We start from the raw sequence: 17,829 nt of genomic DNA on the forward strand, positions 1-17,829 counted from the left end.
ACGCAGCGCCTCGCCGACGTCGCACGTGGTCGCTCATGGTAGTACGTGACGTTACTATGCTCTGATGTCACTACTATTCACTGATATCGTTCCACAGTTATACGCCACCAACCAAAGCGCTAGCGATGGGTCTCCATCGTGAAAAAGAGCATTTAGGGACTCTTTAGAACTGAATTAAAATGTATTTTAAGCGTTTGTTGCATCCAATTCTTCGCCGTAGGTGACCTCACATTCAAAGCAAGCCCATAACAAGCTTATTATAGCCTCAAAATTTGATGTCTCAACCCTTTTAAGTCTTTTACCAGCACCGTAAATGTTGTGGGGACCTTCGAACTAACGTCACTTGTATGGTGCTTCCTAGATTGCCTAAAGCACATTTGGCTGCTCTACAGCCTCGCACCAGCCGAACCAAGGTACTCAGCCAGCAGTTAGCCCATATCTCGTCTGAGATCAAATCCTACATTAGCTTACGGGCAAGGCAAGAATTCTCTGCTGTCTCTACATCTCTCAATATGCGTGCCTGCGTTTGCGTTTTTATTCCAGCGAGCAAGCATTTCCTTAGGAAGCACCTCCATTGTCTGACGAAGGCTGGCCGCCAGCACACGATGCCACCACCACCAAGGCAAGCAGTATTGGCTGCGGCGCGATGTTTGGCTGCTGTGACCGCATGTTACAGGTGTGATATTATTGTATAATGATTAAATTGCCTGGTCCTCGAAATAGAAAGTAGCTTTTCATATATACAGAACGGGAATACTGCCCACCGAGGGGCGAGTGACATGCCTATTTAATTCAATTTATGTGAAGAGTTCACGATTACTAATGATGAAAGGATATTGAAATTCTTCCAAAGTATAGTCTTAAAAGAGCTTCAGACTGCCGCCAGAGCTACGTTTCTATCAAGGGTCTGCATTAGGATCTCGCTCTTTGTCTCGGCAGGACCACATGTTTTTTTGTTTCCCTCCTGTAATTTAAGTATAACTGCGAAAGATAAGTGATATCTAATGAAATTGCGAATGCTTTAAATTTTTTCACCCCTTCATAAGTGCGCATAAGCCACCATTCTGAGCCGTTCTATTTGGCATCCAGTAATGGGCCGCATTGTTCAATGAGAATTCAGAATAACCTCCGATTTGTCGCACAATCTGCTGACTTTCGCTTCTATGAACAGATGTCTGATTTATCCTGTCCCGATCCTATAAGTGCGTTGGTAAGCGCAGCCTCAATCTTGTTGGCAACGCTGACGAATGACTTTGCCACAGCAAGATATTCGAGCCATTTTGCAGCTTCCTCTAGGTTCAGCTGCGCCCTCTATAACGCTATCACACAATGAGATATGTTCGCCACCGGGGCAAAGTTTACGAAGCATCAGTGCGGCCGGCTTCAATTTTCGGCGCTCGCCACTATCATAACTAACAGCAATAGACAAAAGCATTTCTGAACAGACAAGAGTTCAACAACTAATTTTTTTTCATATAAGATTTGACTATAAAATCAATATATCCATAGATCTCTCTTCGATAGGCTTTCATTTTTTTGGTACTAACGTTTTTGATATAGTCAAAAGCGTTCCCAGTTCGTTTTCTATGGCAGCCATAACTGCTCCATTTTTGAGCGACGGAAAAAGTTATCAAGAAATAGTTTGCTACACTTCGGAATAATAGACAATTGCCTTTATTATTTGTAGAATGTTACCTTACAATTTTTCAATATTCAAAGTCGTTGTCCCAAAATGTTTTGGACATAAGCCTCGTTGACACAGCGCGCTATTGGCGGACTCTTTTGCAGCAAAGTACCTACAGAACATGACGGACGCGTGTCTGGTCACCACACTGACTCACTGAAGGAGCCAGGGTACAAAGAAGAGCTGCTTCGTCATGCCAATGCAACAAAAAAAAAACAGCGAGGATGTCTTCGCGAAAACAGATCCAGCTATGCCGCTACCTTGCTAGTAGGAAATTGTGTTTCCTGCTTAGTGCTAATTGTACGTCTGCAGCCATGGTCAAGCCTCCAGGAAGAATTGCCGCAATAGGTGCTCTCAAATTATTTTTAATATCGGATACAACTCTGCCATTCAGAGGTAGCTAGATGTAATAAATATGCTAAATGGAATATTTACGGAGCTTAAGTCTTTACAAATGTTTTGCAACGGCTCGCGGACGCAAGCAATCAAAAAAGGGGATGCGTTGTGTGATTTGGGAAGGATTATTTTGGTGAAAACTGGCCTCCACAGTACTCCACCTTCGAACTTAGGCCACATCAAGGGCAATAGCGACGAGCAATGCCAGTGCATTTTGGCAACAACTAAATAAAATCGTCACAATTATTCACGCACAAGCCGCCGTCAGTGCACTACAGCCTTATTTATGGTATTCTAAGCAACTTGCACCGCCATTCAATGGAATGCGACTTTTGTGGTCCCGACCAGTCTACTGCCAGTATAGCTAGCCTTTATTTTCCGCGAAATGAAATGTGTATTATTTTTGTTAGGTAGAAACCACATTACGGTCTGCAAAACAACATTGTCAAAGAATTCTAATGTTGAAGGTGTGAGATATTGCATGCATGGTGGTCCCTTCGTGTAGAGTATTTTGTTAGAAGTCTTCAAATGCAGATGCATAGTAAAAAAAAAAACGAACGTTATTTTACCCAGCCCACAGTGACACTAAACTATTCTGAATTGTTATTTCTTGTTACGACCTTCAACAAGACAGATTCAAAGATTCACTACAGAAAGGTAACTTACCCACAAATAAGAAACAGGTGCGAAAAAAAGAAACGGAGCCCAGGTCTGGTAGAAAAATGAGCTACTTCGCCCTTGCTGCAGATAAACCGAACTCTATCATAACTTCACTTTTCATGCGATTATGTAGCATGCATACTCTCTGTGTTAAATGGCTTCCGATGCTAGAACGCGCTGCCATGGAATTTTTTTCACCTTATCTTTATTATATTCAATTTCTCTACGAATGAGAATGTTCATTAAATTGAATTAATGTGTTCCCTCTACCTCTTGATAAACCGTTGATAGTTTTATTATTGCAGCAAAAAAGTATATTGTCACCTTTTCCTGACTAGTTTAAATTTCACCGCGACTGCGTTAAGGAGCTCGTGTTCCAGGAAATCGGCATTGCTGACGGCACTGTCGGCGTCGTTGACCGTGTGAGAAAAATTAACGAAAAATCCCCTCAGAACAACCTAGGAGGGAGGCGGGCACCTAGGTCAGGTGGCTCAGGTGGTCTTGCGGTCTCATCAAGACATGCAGGTGGCAGGTAAATTAATGGTTGGTCGCTCGGGAAGAGCCACCTGGGTCGCACAAGGCTCACCGGTGGAAGCACCTGTCACCGCAGGGCAGTGGCACATCGCTTGCCTGTTACCCACTGAGCCAGAAGTGGTATGAGGACTCTGAGCGATCCATGAATTTAAAGAAGAGAGTGACCAATTCTGCATATATGGGAATTTACCCACTACTCTAAATCTCCATGCCCTTAAGGCGGAGATTAAGTGCCCCCTTCAATATAGCTGAGCAAATTAACAATGAAATCACAGATTAGTGAAAAACAAAGAGAACAACCAATACCTTAAAATATCAGAAAGCAGGACCTGCGGTAGCCCAATACAAATGAAGATTGAGCCATTGTATTATGTGAAATAAAAAGTTCACTTTTTACTAAACGTGTGTGTCACTTTATTTTTCTTTTTTTTTCTGTGCAAGTCGCCGGATTAAATTGACAGATCAAACAGAAGCATTGTGCCGACGAAAGAAGTAAGGAAATAGTACAAGATGTCATCATTTTCAAACTGAAAGAACTTTTATTGATGGTCAAAATCTTTGTTTCTAAGTGCCGGGACAACGCGCTGATAGGTAAGTTCTACAAACCCGAACATTCCTCTATCTCAGCAGTACATGCAACGAAAAGTGCTCAGCATCAAAATGCATTCTTGAGGCTATTTTTAATTGCTAATGAAAGGACGAAGCTACTACGGGCACACGAAAACTCATACGCCTAATGCTATTCTGGCCACCTTATTCAAAGCATCGCAGTATTTCGTGGTAGCTCTCTCCTCTTTCAATCAAAAATAGAGTGTTGAGAGCATTCGCCAAACAATTACGTATAATATCATGCATGCAGATTCGACGAGGTAGCTGTCAGCACTAATGCTATTCAGTATACGTTCACTCTATGACTCTCCAGTGTAGCTACTTGGCAACATAGTGAAGGCGAGTGCTGCAAATGACTAAAGCTGTAATTTGATATGAAGGGTAGGTATTTCGTAAAAATGCCATAGAAATAAACAGAGCTTGCTTTTTTCGTGTTGATGTCAATTATATTTTCTGATGCAAGTCAAAATGGTGAGCAAGATTCGGACGCTTTATTTTCCCTCCACAGACGTAATTTTTTTTCCTTGACACCACGCTTCGTATAAACATCCTCATTTCCCTATTAATGGAATCCTTAGTGACAGCTGGGGCCACGACGGTTTTTTCTGATGCTGGTTTGATCCCAGGTTGTTTTTTTCGAGAAATTTCTTAGTTTGCTTCTTGCATATTTTTCTTGCGTTGTTATTTCCTTTGAAAAAAAATAAAACATACCATTATAAGAATACATAATTCCTGCAACTATATGGGCAGGAATATATTTTGGAAGAAGAGAATTTATATCTGACAATCAGAAAAATTAGCGCGTCACGCCATGCAGGCTCCCAACACGAAGGCCACCTAAGCAGTTGTCGAAGCACGACCTATATTTAAAGAATTTATTTGGAGTAAACACTGTAAGCATCAAAAAATATTGAGGCAATCACTGTCTTTTGAGGCGCTCTGTTCAGCTGCATACTCACCACTGCAGCGTAACGGGTGTGCGTAATAGGCCGCTGCTTTTAACATTGGCCACTAAACTAATACAGATTCCTCAAGCCACATATACCCCTGTCACACGGCACTCCTCGAAGATATTTCCGGCAATGCCGTCTCTTTGCACGAAAGGGGCGAAACGTCAAAGATAGAGTGAAGCAGATACAAGGCGCAGCCGCCAAGATGAGACAGTCATTCACATTTATCAAGGGTTTTTGTGCATAGTGTGTAGGAAATGACTGTTAAAATGTAGTATTTGCCTCATTCGTTCCACTTTAAAATGTACTGCCTCCTACTATATTCATTACAGAACTTGCGACAGCTTCTCTCATCAGCAAGCAGGCTTTGTTTTTTTTTTCTTTTTTCGACCACCATGTGAACTCGGTGCGGCTGCTACATTTTTTCTATCGAGATCTGAGCCAAAACTCCTTTAGAGAAGTAAAATTAGCCCTACATTTTTTATTCATAAGGTATATTCAAGCACTGTTAGAGGCTCAGGTATTCCCTTCCATGCTTTTCGTTTTCTACTTTGAATAGGTCTGTGTTAGCAAGTTCTTGCAATGTCTCCCTTTTGGGTTTCAAAGGCCTCGAAAGAGAGCCTTGGTCCCCAAGGTCTTTTGTTGCAAGGCGCGACTTTTGCGTTGTGTAACTGCGCACTGTGTACCTTTGGGCATAGGAACCTGGATTGTAGAGGTCTTGGTGGTTCAAGTGTGACAGGGATAGTACATGAGTTATTATTCTATTTAAAAGTATGGAATGCCTTAGAAATTCGACCCCGGGTTATCTTGTTCTATCTGCAGTCGGTGCCGAAGAATCGAAGAAAAAGTGTAAAAGTTCGCAGCAGATTTCGCAGCCTGCCTTCTTTCCAATCAAAATAAATAGCACGCTATGCTTTGCTTATCATTGTTTTTGTTCCGCCACGTATATTTATTGCGATTTTGTCAATAGAGTTGATATGGAACAACTAGACTGGCCGCCCATCACCTCGCCTAAGACGCGTAGCTTACCTGCCCAGTCAATGCGATGTGAAAGCTTAAAAAAAATACGAGTAATTTTTATGGCTCAGTCATACTCGGGCTAATCAACGTAGCAATAGGGGCTTCTTGTGGCCACTTATAACTACAATTTTTGATGGCGCCATTAGGAGAAATAATTAATTTCATCATTGCCAGCTTAGTTCAAGGAAAAAGCCACCGAGAGTAACGTCTCTGGCCACTCTTCGCAGGTACCATCAAAATATCCATAGATTCAATTGCATACTACTCGTGAACGTAAGCAGCTTTTGGACATTTCAAACGCGAGTAGAGTTAGGACAGGGTATGTTTTTTTTTGGACACTCTGTAAATAGTGAAGTGTTGCGTCTATTAATTGCATATTTAACCATAAACAACATTGCAGGAATGATAATTCGCTGCGAACATTCTTCCGAAGACGGGTTTTTCATTTTTTTCCTTAATACTAACTTATAAAGTAAAAGAGCGACACTGCTACGGGAGAATTTGTGTGCAGGTCTCACTAAGAGTTTTTGCAGAATCATAGCTGTTTCTTTCTCCCCAATAACTTCCGAGGGAACTCCGACGTGCATGAAAAGAAAATCTATGAGCAGCTGGTCTTAGATTTTTTCCTATATTCTTTAAATTTCCCCGCCAGTTCTTAATAGCGCATAAGCCTTCATTCTGAGCCGTTCTAATTGCCATCAAGTAATGCGCCGCGTTGTTCACATAGAATTTCAGCACAAGCTCCGAGTTACCGCACTTTCTTAGTTTTTATTCGCTAAACGCACCCCTTGTTTGTCTTTTCGAATTCCTAGAACGGCGTCAACTGACGTGCACTCACTCTAGGTGTCATTTTTGGTGAACTGTCGCCATGAAAAATTTTCAAGACGTTTAACATTTCGGTAACGCCAATTTCGCCTTACATAACCTCTATGACATAAAATCACCGAAGCGCGACCCCAGCGTAAAAACTCGAGGAAGTGTTGTGCAGCCAGCAGAGTGTGGTCTTTGCTGACGTGGAACCGCTAATGGCGGATTTCCATGCAGCCAAATATATAATTAATCTTGCAAAGAGCCGGCCTCTCGCCACGTCTCCCCACGTCTTCTGACGACGAGCATCAGTGCAAGCAGCGCAGCTGCTTTGTCGTGCGCTCACGAGACAATGACTATGACGGGCGTGTTTTCGAAGTAATTTCCAGCTGTCCGGCAGCAGCACTAGGAAAGTCACCTACTTTCCACGTGCCCATCCGCACATTCAATGTCTGCAGACCACACCCGGTGGCAAACCGCATATATTTTGAAGCAGGCAGTCAGAATTCTTTATTACCGCTGCCTTCTTTTTCGCGCTTCGTGAAACGAGCGGAATATCTATCAGCGTGCTTAACATACCAGAAAAGGTTCGCCTATGGCGAACCTTTAGAGGGGAAGTAGTGCTAATAGCCTTTCATCAGTCGCCAAAAATTAAGACGGCATCCTTTTTGCTGCCCCATTCGTTTCTAGAAGTCGCTTCTCATTCGCCGAGGACGCTTCCCTAAATTAAACCGCGTCGGCAGCTGGACACTGGCGCCTAAATACCCAGGTATTAGCTACCTTTATAACAGAACTGTGCCGGTTAGCCGCAGGACTGCTGTCCACATTTACTTTCACTGTGACATCTCCTTCGCAAATGTCTTCACGGGTATCGAATTTTAAGCTATCTGGGTACCTCTCCTATTCACTGTCGGGAACAAATGTAAAAATATTGTGCCGTCGCGATGAGCGTGTGCTCTCGTAGGCCTGTTCGAATAACAGTTACCACTGCATGAGCTTCGTTGCTGTGAACTGTATAAGCATTTTGGACTGGATTGAATAAATCTAGTTTCGAATAGCACTTGGCGCACGGAAAGCTTAGAAACCTTTGTAGTGATTTTCTTTTGCATACGCCGCCTATAAATACTCAAGGTACTCATGTATACAAATCAAATTCACAAGTATTGTATGAAGTACCACACACCTTGCATTTCCACATAATACCCATAGTCAAGCTGAAAAGAGAAACTTACCGCTGCATCGTTTCATGCACTTGAGACAAGTTTCAAACCGATTGGCGTTTCCTTTGCAGCCACCGTAAATGAGGCCACGGCATTCGTCCAATTCGGGGTCGTAGTACCATAATGGAATAGCGGCCTTGCATTTACCAGTGTTCGGCTTCAGGCTACATACCTCCTTGCGCTTAGATTTGCCTGCAATGAAAATAAAAACTAAATTTTGGTAATGCTCCTTGCAGTTGAAAACTGAATGTTATTTTATCGCACCATAACACAAAGACCTGCACACGCGAAACCTAAGGAGTGCCCAAATCAAATACATTATTTTCCAGCAAAGCTTCAAACCATGTAGTTTGTGTGACGTCATCATGTTAGAGCAGGTGTTGCCTTAAAAAACAGGGCGACACGGTACGACGACCAGAACAAAGAGTGAAGCGCAACGTTTCGCACCTTGAGGTTCACCCCCGAGAGTAATGTGAGTGCCGACCTTCCGAGCAGTTCTAGGTCTTAAAACTAGAGAAGTTGTGTTTAAGTGCACATCTTAGAAGAAAGCATCAAAGAAGGCGCACCTAAGTAGGTTTACGCAGAAATTTGTCAAAAGATTTCAGGGCACCCCGATTTGACCATATACTTGTTGTCCCGGCGTAAAGTCGCTATCCGTAAAGAAATTCATATTACGCCTGACCTTAGCTGGCATGCGCACATTGAGCACATCACTAACAAAGCTAATCGCATGCTCGGATATCTGAGACGTAACTTTCAAGCAGCACCAACTAACATCAAACTTCTACTCTATACGACACTCGTACGTTCACAACTAGAATATGCTTCATCAATCTGGGACCCTGGTGTTAAGAGTTTGAGCGACCTACTGGAGATGGTACAACACAAATCAGCGCGGTTTGTTCTCTCTGACCTTCGGCGTACATCAAGCGTAACCGCTTTGAAAACTACCCTAGGCCTATCTTCACTTGCATCACGATGCAAAATTACGCGCCTGTGCCTTTTTCACAAAATATTTCATCATGAGTCTATTCGCTACGTGTTACTTCTTCCCGCTTCATATATTTCATGCCGCACAGATCACATACATAAGGCAGGCATTTCTATATGCAAAACTGAAACATTCTCGAATCCTTTTATTCCTCGCACGTCATATGACTGGAACCACCTTCCTTCCTCAGTTGCCACAATTCCTGACCCTGTATTGTTTAGGTCTGCTGTTACCGCTTCTATTGAATAATATATTCTGTTGATCACTTATTCTAACTTATCTATGTTGTGATAATTTATTGTTCTCTGCTGTTGTTTGTATGTTCAGTGTTATGTACTTCCCACTCCCCTCTGTAATGCTTTGCCCTGAGGGTAATATAAATAAATAAACAAATAAAATAAAAGTACATGAAGCAAAGCCAACCAGGAAACGGAAAAAGCCCCTGGTTTAACCAGTCATCAGTTAGATAAAGCTACAAAAGTCTTGCATTCAAGGCAAAGAAAACTGTAGCCTGATTTGCAATTCTGCCCAAAGCTGCTACCACTCACGTTTCGGCACAGGACACAAAAATACCCACCCACAAGTTACATCAAAAAGGGGCTTCAATGTTTTGAACTGTACCGGCCTCCTCAAATAGTGCTATTTATAATGAAACTGACGACTCCAAGAGCTGTGTAGAACTTCGCTTAGGAATCTCCGTGGTGGCTGAGTGGTTTTGATGCTCGGCTGCTGAGAACAAAGACGTGGATTCCATCCCGGCCGCAGCTTTCGCACTTAGATGCAGGCTAAATGCTTCAGGCCGGCTTACTCTCTGATGTCAATGCATGTCAAAGAATCCCAGGTGGTCGAAACTATCCGCGCCCCTCTACCACGGCGTCCTTCTTAGTCTGAACAGATTTTGGGCGATAAGCGTCATAAAACCAAAAGCACAACTTTGCTTGGCGGGCCGCACAGCACTCACTAGGGCAGCTCTGATGTCTAATCTTCTCTCTGGTAGCTTGACCATTACAAGAAGTGTCAGATATAAAGAAGTGAACTACGGTTACGAGAAATATTGGATGCCGACAATAAAGAGGCAGACTCAAATAAGCGTCCACTATTGGTAATTAGGTCAGCTTCAGCGCAGATGTATTAATTATATTCCGCTGTCGCTGTAAACACAGTGAAGAATTGTGCTGTTTACTCAGTGGGAGACTTAAAAAGAAGGTGAGGGTTCTTCTATTTGTTGTTCGTACGCACTTCACTTGAGGTAGAAGCTAGCAGATATAGACTAGGTATAGATTCGCAGAAAATCACTCACTGTCTCTAAATATACTTGTTCCGCAATTGATATCGTGCTTAACGCCTTTACCATCTGTTCCGCTGTATTGGTCGATGTTTTGTGAATAATCTTGAAGCGTTAGTTAATGCACCGTCTTTGGGACAAGTTTGCGTGGTACTGGGGCAGAAGGTACCAGCCCAAGGCGTCAGCTTCCAAGCATAAATGGTTGACCTCTGAGCGCGTCAGAGCAGTGCGCTTGAGGAAGCTGTCGCCTCACACTCGTACCTTCCACTTCAGTACAAGAGAAGGTTATTTTCGAGTATATCGATACTGTGATGCGCTTCCAGCCACAATGTGTCCTCTTTTCACTAAAGATGCACTTTCATCGTAAATAAAGTCATCTTTTTCGTAGCTAGAGGCACATCGTGTGATTTTTCTTTTAAAAACGAAAAGCAACTATTATGAGGGGGGGGGGGGGTCATTCAGTTATCAAGAGAGGTGCAGGACTAACTTCGACATGTCAACATTGAACGCCCTTGAACAAACAGCGCGAACAAAGACGAGCACAAAAGACAAGAAAGCGAACGACACGGCGCTTTCTTGTCTTTTGTGCTCGTCTTTGTTCGCGCTGTTTGTTCAAGATGCTTAACCAACTAGCCCGCCAAAACGTGTTAATTGAACGCCCGACGAATTTTTACGTTTATTACGAAATTCGAAAATTGATGGTACCTGACTTTTGATATTATATTCTGCCCTAATGCTGCATTTATTTTTGTAACACGTCTTCGGCAATATCTTCATGATCAATAAGAAAATGGCCCCTAAATAATTGCACCATCTCCAGGCAGCACATACACAAATGTCAATTTTATAGCGACAGCTCTACTCCATGCAAAAGTAGAGTTTCAGTCGGTGGGATCAGCATGACATTGAAGTGACCTTCGTACTTGGCGATTTCATGGCAACAGCCTTAAGTCAGATACCGAAGCATAGGTTCACTATGACCAATGCGATGGTGTCTCCAAATTGGACCCGAGTCCCAGGCCCAGAATTTGGCCCATTCTCCCAGTCCCGAAATTTGATCTTCATCGATTCGTACCAAAATCATTTCCAGGCTAATTTTAATGCTCTCGAAACGATGGTAGTTTCTAATATATGGCCTAAGACACTCCAAAATTTGGCCCGCCCACCCCCAAAATTTGAGCTTCATCGCTTTGGACCAAAATTGATCTCCAGCCTAATTTGAGTAGCCTCGATACTAAAGTAGATACATAATTTGACCCGAGCAACTCCAAAATTCGGCTCACTCCCGACCCGAAATATGATTTTCGATTTGGACCAAAATCGATGTCCAGACTGATTTGACGATAGGCATCACGATGGTAATCTGAAAATTTTTCCTGGATAGCTCCAAAAAATTGGCTCATCTACCGCCCGAAATCGGGCCTTCTTCAATTTGGACTAAGCCATGTCTAACCAAATTTTACCTTAGTCATTCAGTTGGCTTGAGCTTGGTTCAACCTCTGAGAGGCCTACATAATGCAATGCATGTGGTTTAAGAACATTCGCGAGATAGACTAGCAAGAACGCTTGTGGCTTCACCATTCGATGTAACATACTTAAACCCGTGCTGCTAGTTTTTTTTTTACTTTTTAATGTACTCGGCCGTCAAGATAACGGAAACTGCAAGGGCAGTGCAAGCTGAAGTGAAATCTAAAGAAAAGAACTATTGCATAATCATTGCCCCTATATACGATTCTGAAAACTATTGTGATATTGCTGGGGCATTCCAAACTTTGCGTCAACCGCGAGAGAGTCCTGCGACGCCCATAAGCAGTTGCTCGCGGCTATTTTAATCAGATATCAAAGGGGGCGACCGTATCATCCTTCAACTGGCTGTCTCTATTTTTCGAGTTAATGTAAAGTCTTGCTTGGTCAAAATTCATAGCTGGGCCGCGAAACGATCCTCGGCTTCACGCATTTTCTCAACAGTTCGCTCTATATATAGAGGCCAGGGACTTGAAATAACATAAACCTAAGGTTCAAAACGACCTGCAGCAAGATTTCTAGCAAAAAATGTGTTATTTTTTATTTCAAGCAAGAAGAAGCGCTTCGAAATGCAGGGTCTAAAGGCTCTTCCTGTGAAAAGAAAGGTGGCCTCTTGAAGCCGTGGAGAGTGCTGATATGACGCTCGCCTCGACACCGTATGGCACGTTGCACACACCGACATACAAACCAGAGCAAAATTTCGCGTCTTTTTCAGAGTTGCGTAGACGGCATTGCGTCTAGCGCAGAATGCAAGATTTATTCTGTACTCAATAAACGATTAATGAAGGAATGTCCTTAGAAGACTCCACTCACTCGAGAGTGCCCGAATGCTTAGCGTGTGGTGGATGTTCATTACAATGCTCAGGTTTCAGTTTGGTTTGTAACCTCACATACCAGCATCGTTATAGAAATAATTAAATGTTGCGTTTTTATGCCTACCATTTTGTCAAACAAACATATTTTGGTTCTACATACAAGAGTCCAACAGTAGTTTCTTTAAAAAAAGCGAATAACTCACGTAAGCAGGATTTCTGACATTCTTCTTCGGTTGGAAACCTGTTCGAATTCCCGCCACATCCGCTGTAGAGGAACCCCTTGCAACGGAAGCTCCAAAAATCATAGTACCAGGCCGGAACCTTATTTTGACAGTTCCCCACAGCCTTCGGTCGGAAACAACGCGACCACTTTATACCTGCAGCTGGAATATAAAGAAACAACAGGGTAAAAAATGAAATTAAGGCAAGGTAAATAAGTCTGTCACTCTTCAAGTGTGTTTATATAGGGTAGCACCGGGCACTACTTCTCCAACATTAACCTCACATTTCTCAAAATTTTGATACTGTAACGAGACTCAGAATGCTCGTAAACCTATACCCTTAGATATTTGTCTGCATACAAGCATTATTATGTTCACTTCACTTCGTACGTTACCTTTATATTTTTTGTATTTTACATGCTTGCATATTTGTGCACTAACTATATGTAACCGTTATTCTTGGCGAAATAGTTTAACAATACGAATATCACAGATATCAGCTAATGCGGAATAAAATTCTTACATCGATTCCTCCAAGCATTAAGATGAACATCCTGAACTTCAAGGGAAATTCATTCTACCATGCCCCTTTTTTATTTTATAGCAGAGAATGAAAGGTTTTAGGACAGCAGGTGGATTTGTTGCTGTCCTGAGAAGGAACGGGTTCATTTTCACCCATGTTACCGAATGATATTTTGGAAGCCAATGCAATTATTAAAAAAAAGCAATTCTTTGACACGCCACGAATTATGAAGCCTGAAATATGAGGCAGTTTCTTTATAACAAAACGGGGATCATCACACTCGGAATTAAAGAAAGATTTTCAGCCAGCCAGTTTTAGCTACCTAAGTCACCAGGCTCATTTCCTTCAAACTGTAATGACTGTTCAGTTGCACATGTAAAAAATGGAAAACTTATAGGCTCGGTCCAGCAAAAAAATGCAGTTTTTTCTTTGAATGTACAGTCTAGCAAAGAGAACTAGACAGGTGAATGAACAACATACGATGAGTTTGCCTAAATACTGGATGATGCTTCGGCGCTGTCCATTCCCGGCCTCACCATCTCGTTAACAAAGTCTCTCGCCGACTAGCAATCCAGTGGTTATTTGTTAGTGAGGTGGAGGATGAAAATACTCGTGTGGCAAGAATGAATAATTAGCATTAATTTTTAAGCTCATTAGTTAATTTTTTTACGCCCCCTAGGTGATGATGGCGACACGATACGAATTAGCTATCACTGCTAAGCGCCACTCGATTTTCCTAGACTCACTGCGGCTGCTATCCTCCAATTCAGAAATTTTCTGCAATGCCCATAAAATATGCTCAATGTTGCGGTTTACATGCGATAACCGAGCTTGTTTTCTAGGAATAAAATTTTTATTTTCAGGCAACGTTTTCTGATATAAATGCACTTATCTTCAGTTGTGCAAAATTTTTGCTGGTAATATTGAATATGGCAATATAGAGCATATTCTTTTTTTATTGTCCCTGTTTAAAAATGATGCTAAAAATGTGCCAAGAAACATACAGCCTGAAGAGGCAATAAAGTATTAAGCTAAAACTTTTTCGACCCTCCATTTGCTATTTTCGTATAAGTAATACTTATCAATAATCATTTTTTATAGAGTCCACGGACTCTACAAGTTTTTAAGTGGAACGTTTGCCTTGGCGGACGAACCTTAGCTCCGGACAAGACTATATTTCTTTCGGTATCACTCAATATGCAAGAAATGTAAAATTGAATTCAAACACAAAAGTCTGGATTTTGCGCTCCGTTTCAGTTGTCGTCACAAGGCAGACTTATTGCACGTCTGCTAAATGGTACTCCTTGGAATATCGATTTCAAAAAACATGCACCTGCGGAGTAGTGCGCAAATGGATGACGGAATTCTACGATATGCTTTCAATTTCTCTAAAATCTGCTTACGGGTTTTGCAGTCCATCAACAAAGTAACATCGAATATGCCGAAGAAAACGGTGAATTTTCGTTCAATGTCGAAATCACAGAGTTTCTTTGCTCCCAGAGCACCGATTATACTAATAAATACTTGCTTATTCATTTAGATACGAAACATGTCTGAACGAAAAAAAGGCTTGCTTTATATATAAAGTGTTAGGAATGTATACCGAAAATTGCGGCACTTGATAAAAGATGAAAGCTACACAAAATAAAGAAAACCTGTAAATTTGGGTTACGCGTACTGTCGTATGTGTTGTCTAGTGTTAGAGAGGCTTAAAAAAACATATCCTCCACACAAAGATTAAAAAATCATTAGAAACCCGTGAAGCACATTGATATACTGCATGCACTACTAGTATCGCTTCTAAAAACACCAAGTTTAGCTGACATATGTTCACTAGCGTGTTACTGCTTATTGCAACTTGTGTTTTTCGACACACAAAAAACTTCCCCATCTCAATCACGGCGAAACATCTGGCAACCTCTCGACGAACTTCAAACAGCCGGGACACATGCCTAACAAAACTGGTTTAATCAGACGCTACCTACCTTGCCTGAGTACCAAAGTAAAGACGAAAGCACCTATGAAAGCTTGTGGTCTCATATTGCAAGCTGCGGCACTGAGGTAACTGAAGCCAAACAGCAACCGTTGGCCACTTCTTTTGTGTTCAAGTCGTGCAGCTGTACATGTGCTTCTTGCTTCGTGTTTCACCTCATACTTTTTATCTTTCTTAGGCAGCTCTAAAAGGGCACTCACTCTTTGAAGAGTATTGTATTGTCCCTACTGGAAATTCACCTCGGTGCGCAAAAGCTTGCAGGCGAAGCTCAAGGACTTCGCAGCTTACACTTCTACAGACACAGTTGTGTACGTAACCTGCAATTCGAGCCTCTATTCTGTTAGAAAATTTTAATTAGGTTAACGCTCAAAAAGAGGCTTCCATTTCTTTTGCTGTTCCAGTATACGCGCGGCAGCATTATTGTTGGTATATCAGATGTGGTCGCAATGTTTTGAGAAAAACAGAACCAATATGAGAGAAGAAAACCTGGGATTTTAGTGAGCTTAATCGACCCCTGCACTAAATTTATGCATAATAAAAAAAAATGTGGTGGACACTTACACTCTTCCTTAATGGCATGGCACGATAGCGTTCATGGGTCTAATAAACGGCTTCGGTTCCTGTTTGCGTATCGCTTTGCAGCCACAAGACTACTCTTAACTATATTATCTTTAAAAATCTTTCATTGTCGTTTTCCTTTTTCTTTTCCACGCTCTATACGCTAAAACACATAAGCCGTACCTTTTACCAATTCAAAATAACGTTCCTCAGTCTGTTCAGAGCGCAGCGTGCTGCGGTTCGGAGGGTGTATGGTGCGCAGGATAGATCTCCTGCCTGTCTCCTTTTCCTTGATGCGTGCGTGTGTCTCCAGGAATTTTGATGTGCAGGCAAAGTGAGAGTCTGAAAGGCGATCCAGATTAACTGGATGTCCCGGTAGCCGCGGCTCCGCGGCACTCCCAACGTCATCTTCGTCATGAGCGCCGGTGGCGATACCCGCGCCGCTACAGTTGCTCCCCCCCAACCCCTCCTATCGCGGTGCGATAGAGGAAAAAGAAAAAAGACGAGAGTTATGTACAAGTCCCGTTGAGAGCCTGGAAATTGGGTTGAGCACATGATGTCCAGGGAGAAGAGAGAGTCGGTGATCCGAGCTGGGGCGCCGGCATTGCGTTCAGGCTTCAAGTGGGCGGAGAAGATTTAAAGGCGGTGGCCGAGGAAGGGGCACAGGCCAGCAGGACGAAATCGGAACGGGAGTGTCCCAGTATGCACGGACGAAGGGCGCACTGCTCACGTAGAAAATGCTGCGCTGAGAAGTGATGAAGAAAAAATCGCAGCTTAAAACCGAAGTGTCTGGGTGGCAAAAGATTCTGAGAGGCGCTCAGTAGACACCGTTGTGCGCGAAAGTTTCAGGTGCAAGGGGCGGCACTGAGTTGGACTAAGGCGGCACAGAGCACGGGTCATGGGAGGCACAGCTGAGAACGGTAAGCGGCGGAGCTTGCAGGAGGCCATAGTGCGGAACTGCGCGACTGCAGCCGCTGAGTTGTCCAAGCGGAGGGAAAGCGGATGTGGGGTCGAGGGCAAAAGCGGGCTGTGTGTCGAGCTCACAAGGGGACTGTGCAGGAGCGTTTTTACTGGAATTCACAACACAGGTGGTTGGGAGAGCGGTGGTTGACGCAGCATTGCTGGCATTGCCAGGGCGCCGGTGCCCGCCAGTGGCATGATTGGCACCCAGGTGTTCAGACGCGTAGGATGAAACTGTACAGTCGGAGACTACGAGGTTGTGCACTGGGCGTGGGTCTTCCCTGGGTGCACTGGGAGAGGAGGCACTGGAAGGGACCGATGGATCAAACTGGGGAGAAACGGCGGTCCAGGAGGAGGCGGCGGCTGAGTGTTGGCAAGGGACGGACGCTTGCACGCGTTGCCCTTGCCGAACCATGCGTTGGGACTCATTTGATGGTAGTGACCGCGCAGAGACAGGTATAAGGAGGGGCTTCGACGTAGGAGCGGGCGACGTAGGAGCCGAAGAAGCTCGGGTAGGGAAAGAGGCCAGGGGTGGTGAGTCGAGGGCCGCCGCCGCTTCTGAGGCCACAACAGCAGCGCAGAGTGTGGACGGTAGCTCCAAGCCAAAATACGCCATCAGGCCCTTCTTGAAGTCGGCGTAAATGTCTGGGCCAGGAGGCTGCAACCGCAGCTTTGCCAGGAGAGTGGGTGGCAGTTTGCGGCTGGCCTGCTGATAGCGCAGCAGCTGGCTGGACACGTTGTTCACATGAAAGTGCGAGTCCAGCAGCGCCAGCCACAAAACGGGGTCCCTGGCATAAAAAGCGGGCAGGCCAGGCAGCCGAGGAAGGAAGTAGCGTTAATACGGCGGAAGGAGCTCACCGGATGCGATGATAGGCGCGGAAATGGCGGAGAAAAGCTGCCGAATGCCTGGTGCGAACAGCAGGTGTGCAGCGGCAAGGCCAAGCGGAGAGACAGGACGGGCAGGAGCGCAGAGCCGGTTGGAGCGGCGTGGCGTGAGTCGAAACTGTCGTCCAGAGTCACCAGATGTGGAAGGCGATCCACATTTATTCAATGACCCGGTAGCCGCGGCTGGTGAGCCG

General features: G+C 43.8%; 1 protein-coding gene across 1 annotated transcript; it reads right to left on the reverse strand.

Annotated features, from left to right (window-relative positions):
- Positions 1-4,355: 4,355 nt before the first annotated feature.
- Positions 4,356-15,354, reverse strand: LOC144135109 (amblin-like). Its single transcript, XM_077667862.1, has 4 exons — positions 15,225-15,354; positions 12,699-12,878; positions 7,893-8,072; positions 4,356-4,571 (listed from the first exon to the last, which is right to left on the reverse strand). The coding sequence occupies exons 1-4, from the start codon at positions 15,277-15,279 to the stop codon at positions 4,435-4,437; spliced, it is 552 nt and encodes a 183-aa protein (XP_077523988.1). The 5' UTR covers positions 15,280-15,354; the 3' UTR covers positions 4,356-4,434.
- Between the last annotated feature and the right edge of the window lie 2,475 nt (positions 15,355-17,829).

Source organism: Amblyomma americanum, chromosome 5 (assembly GCF_052857255.1).
Source record: "Amblyomma americanum isolate KBUSLIRL-KWMA chromosome 5, ASM5285725v1, whole genome shotgun sequence".
Taxonomy (NCBI): Eukaryota; Metazoa; Arthropoda; class Arachnida; order Ixodida; family Ixodidae; genus Amblyomma; species Amblyomma americanum.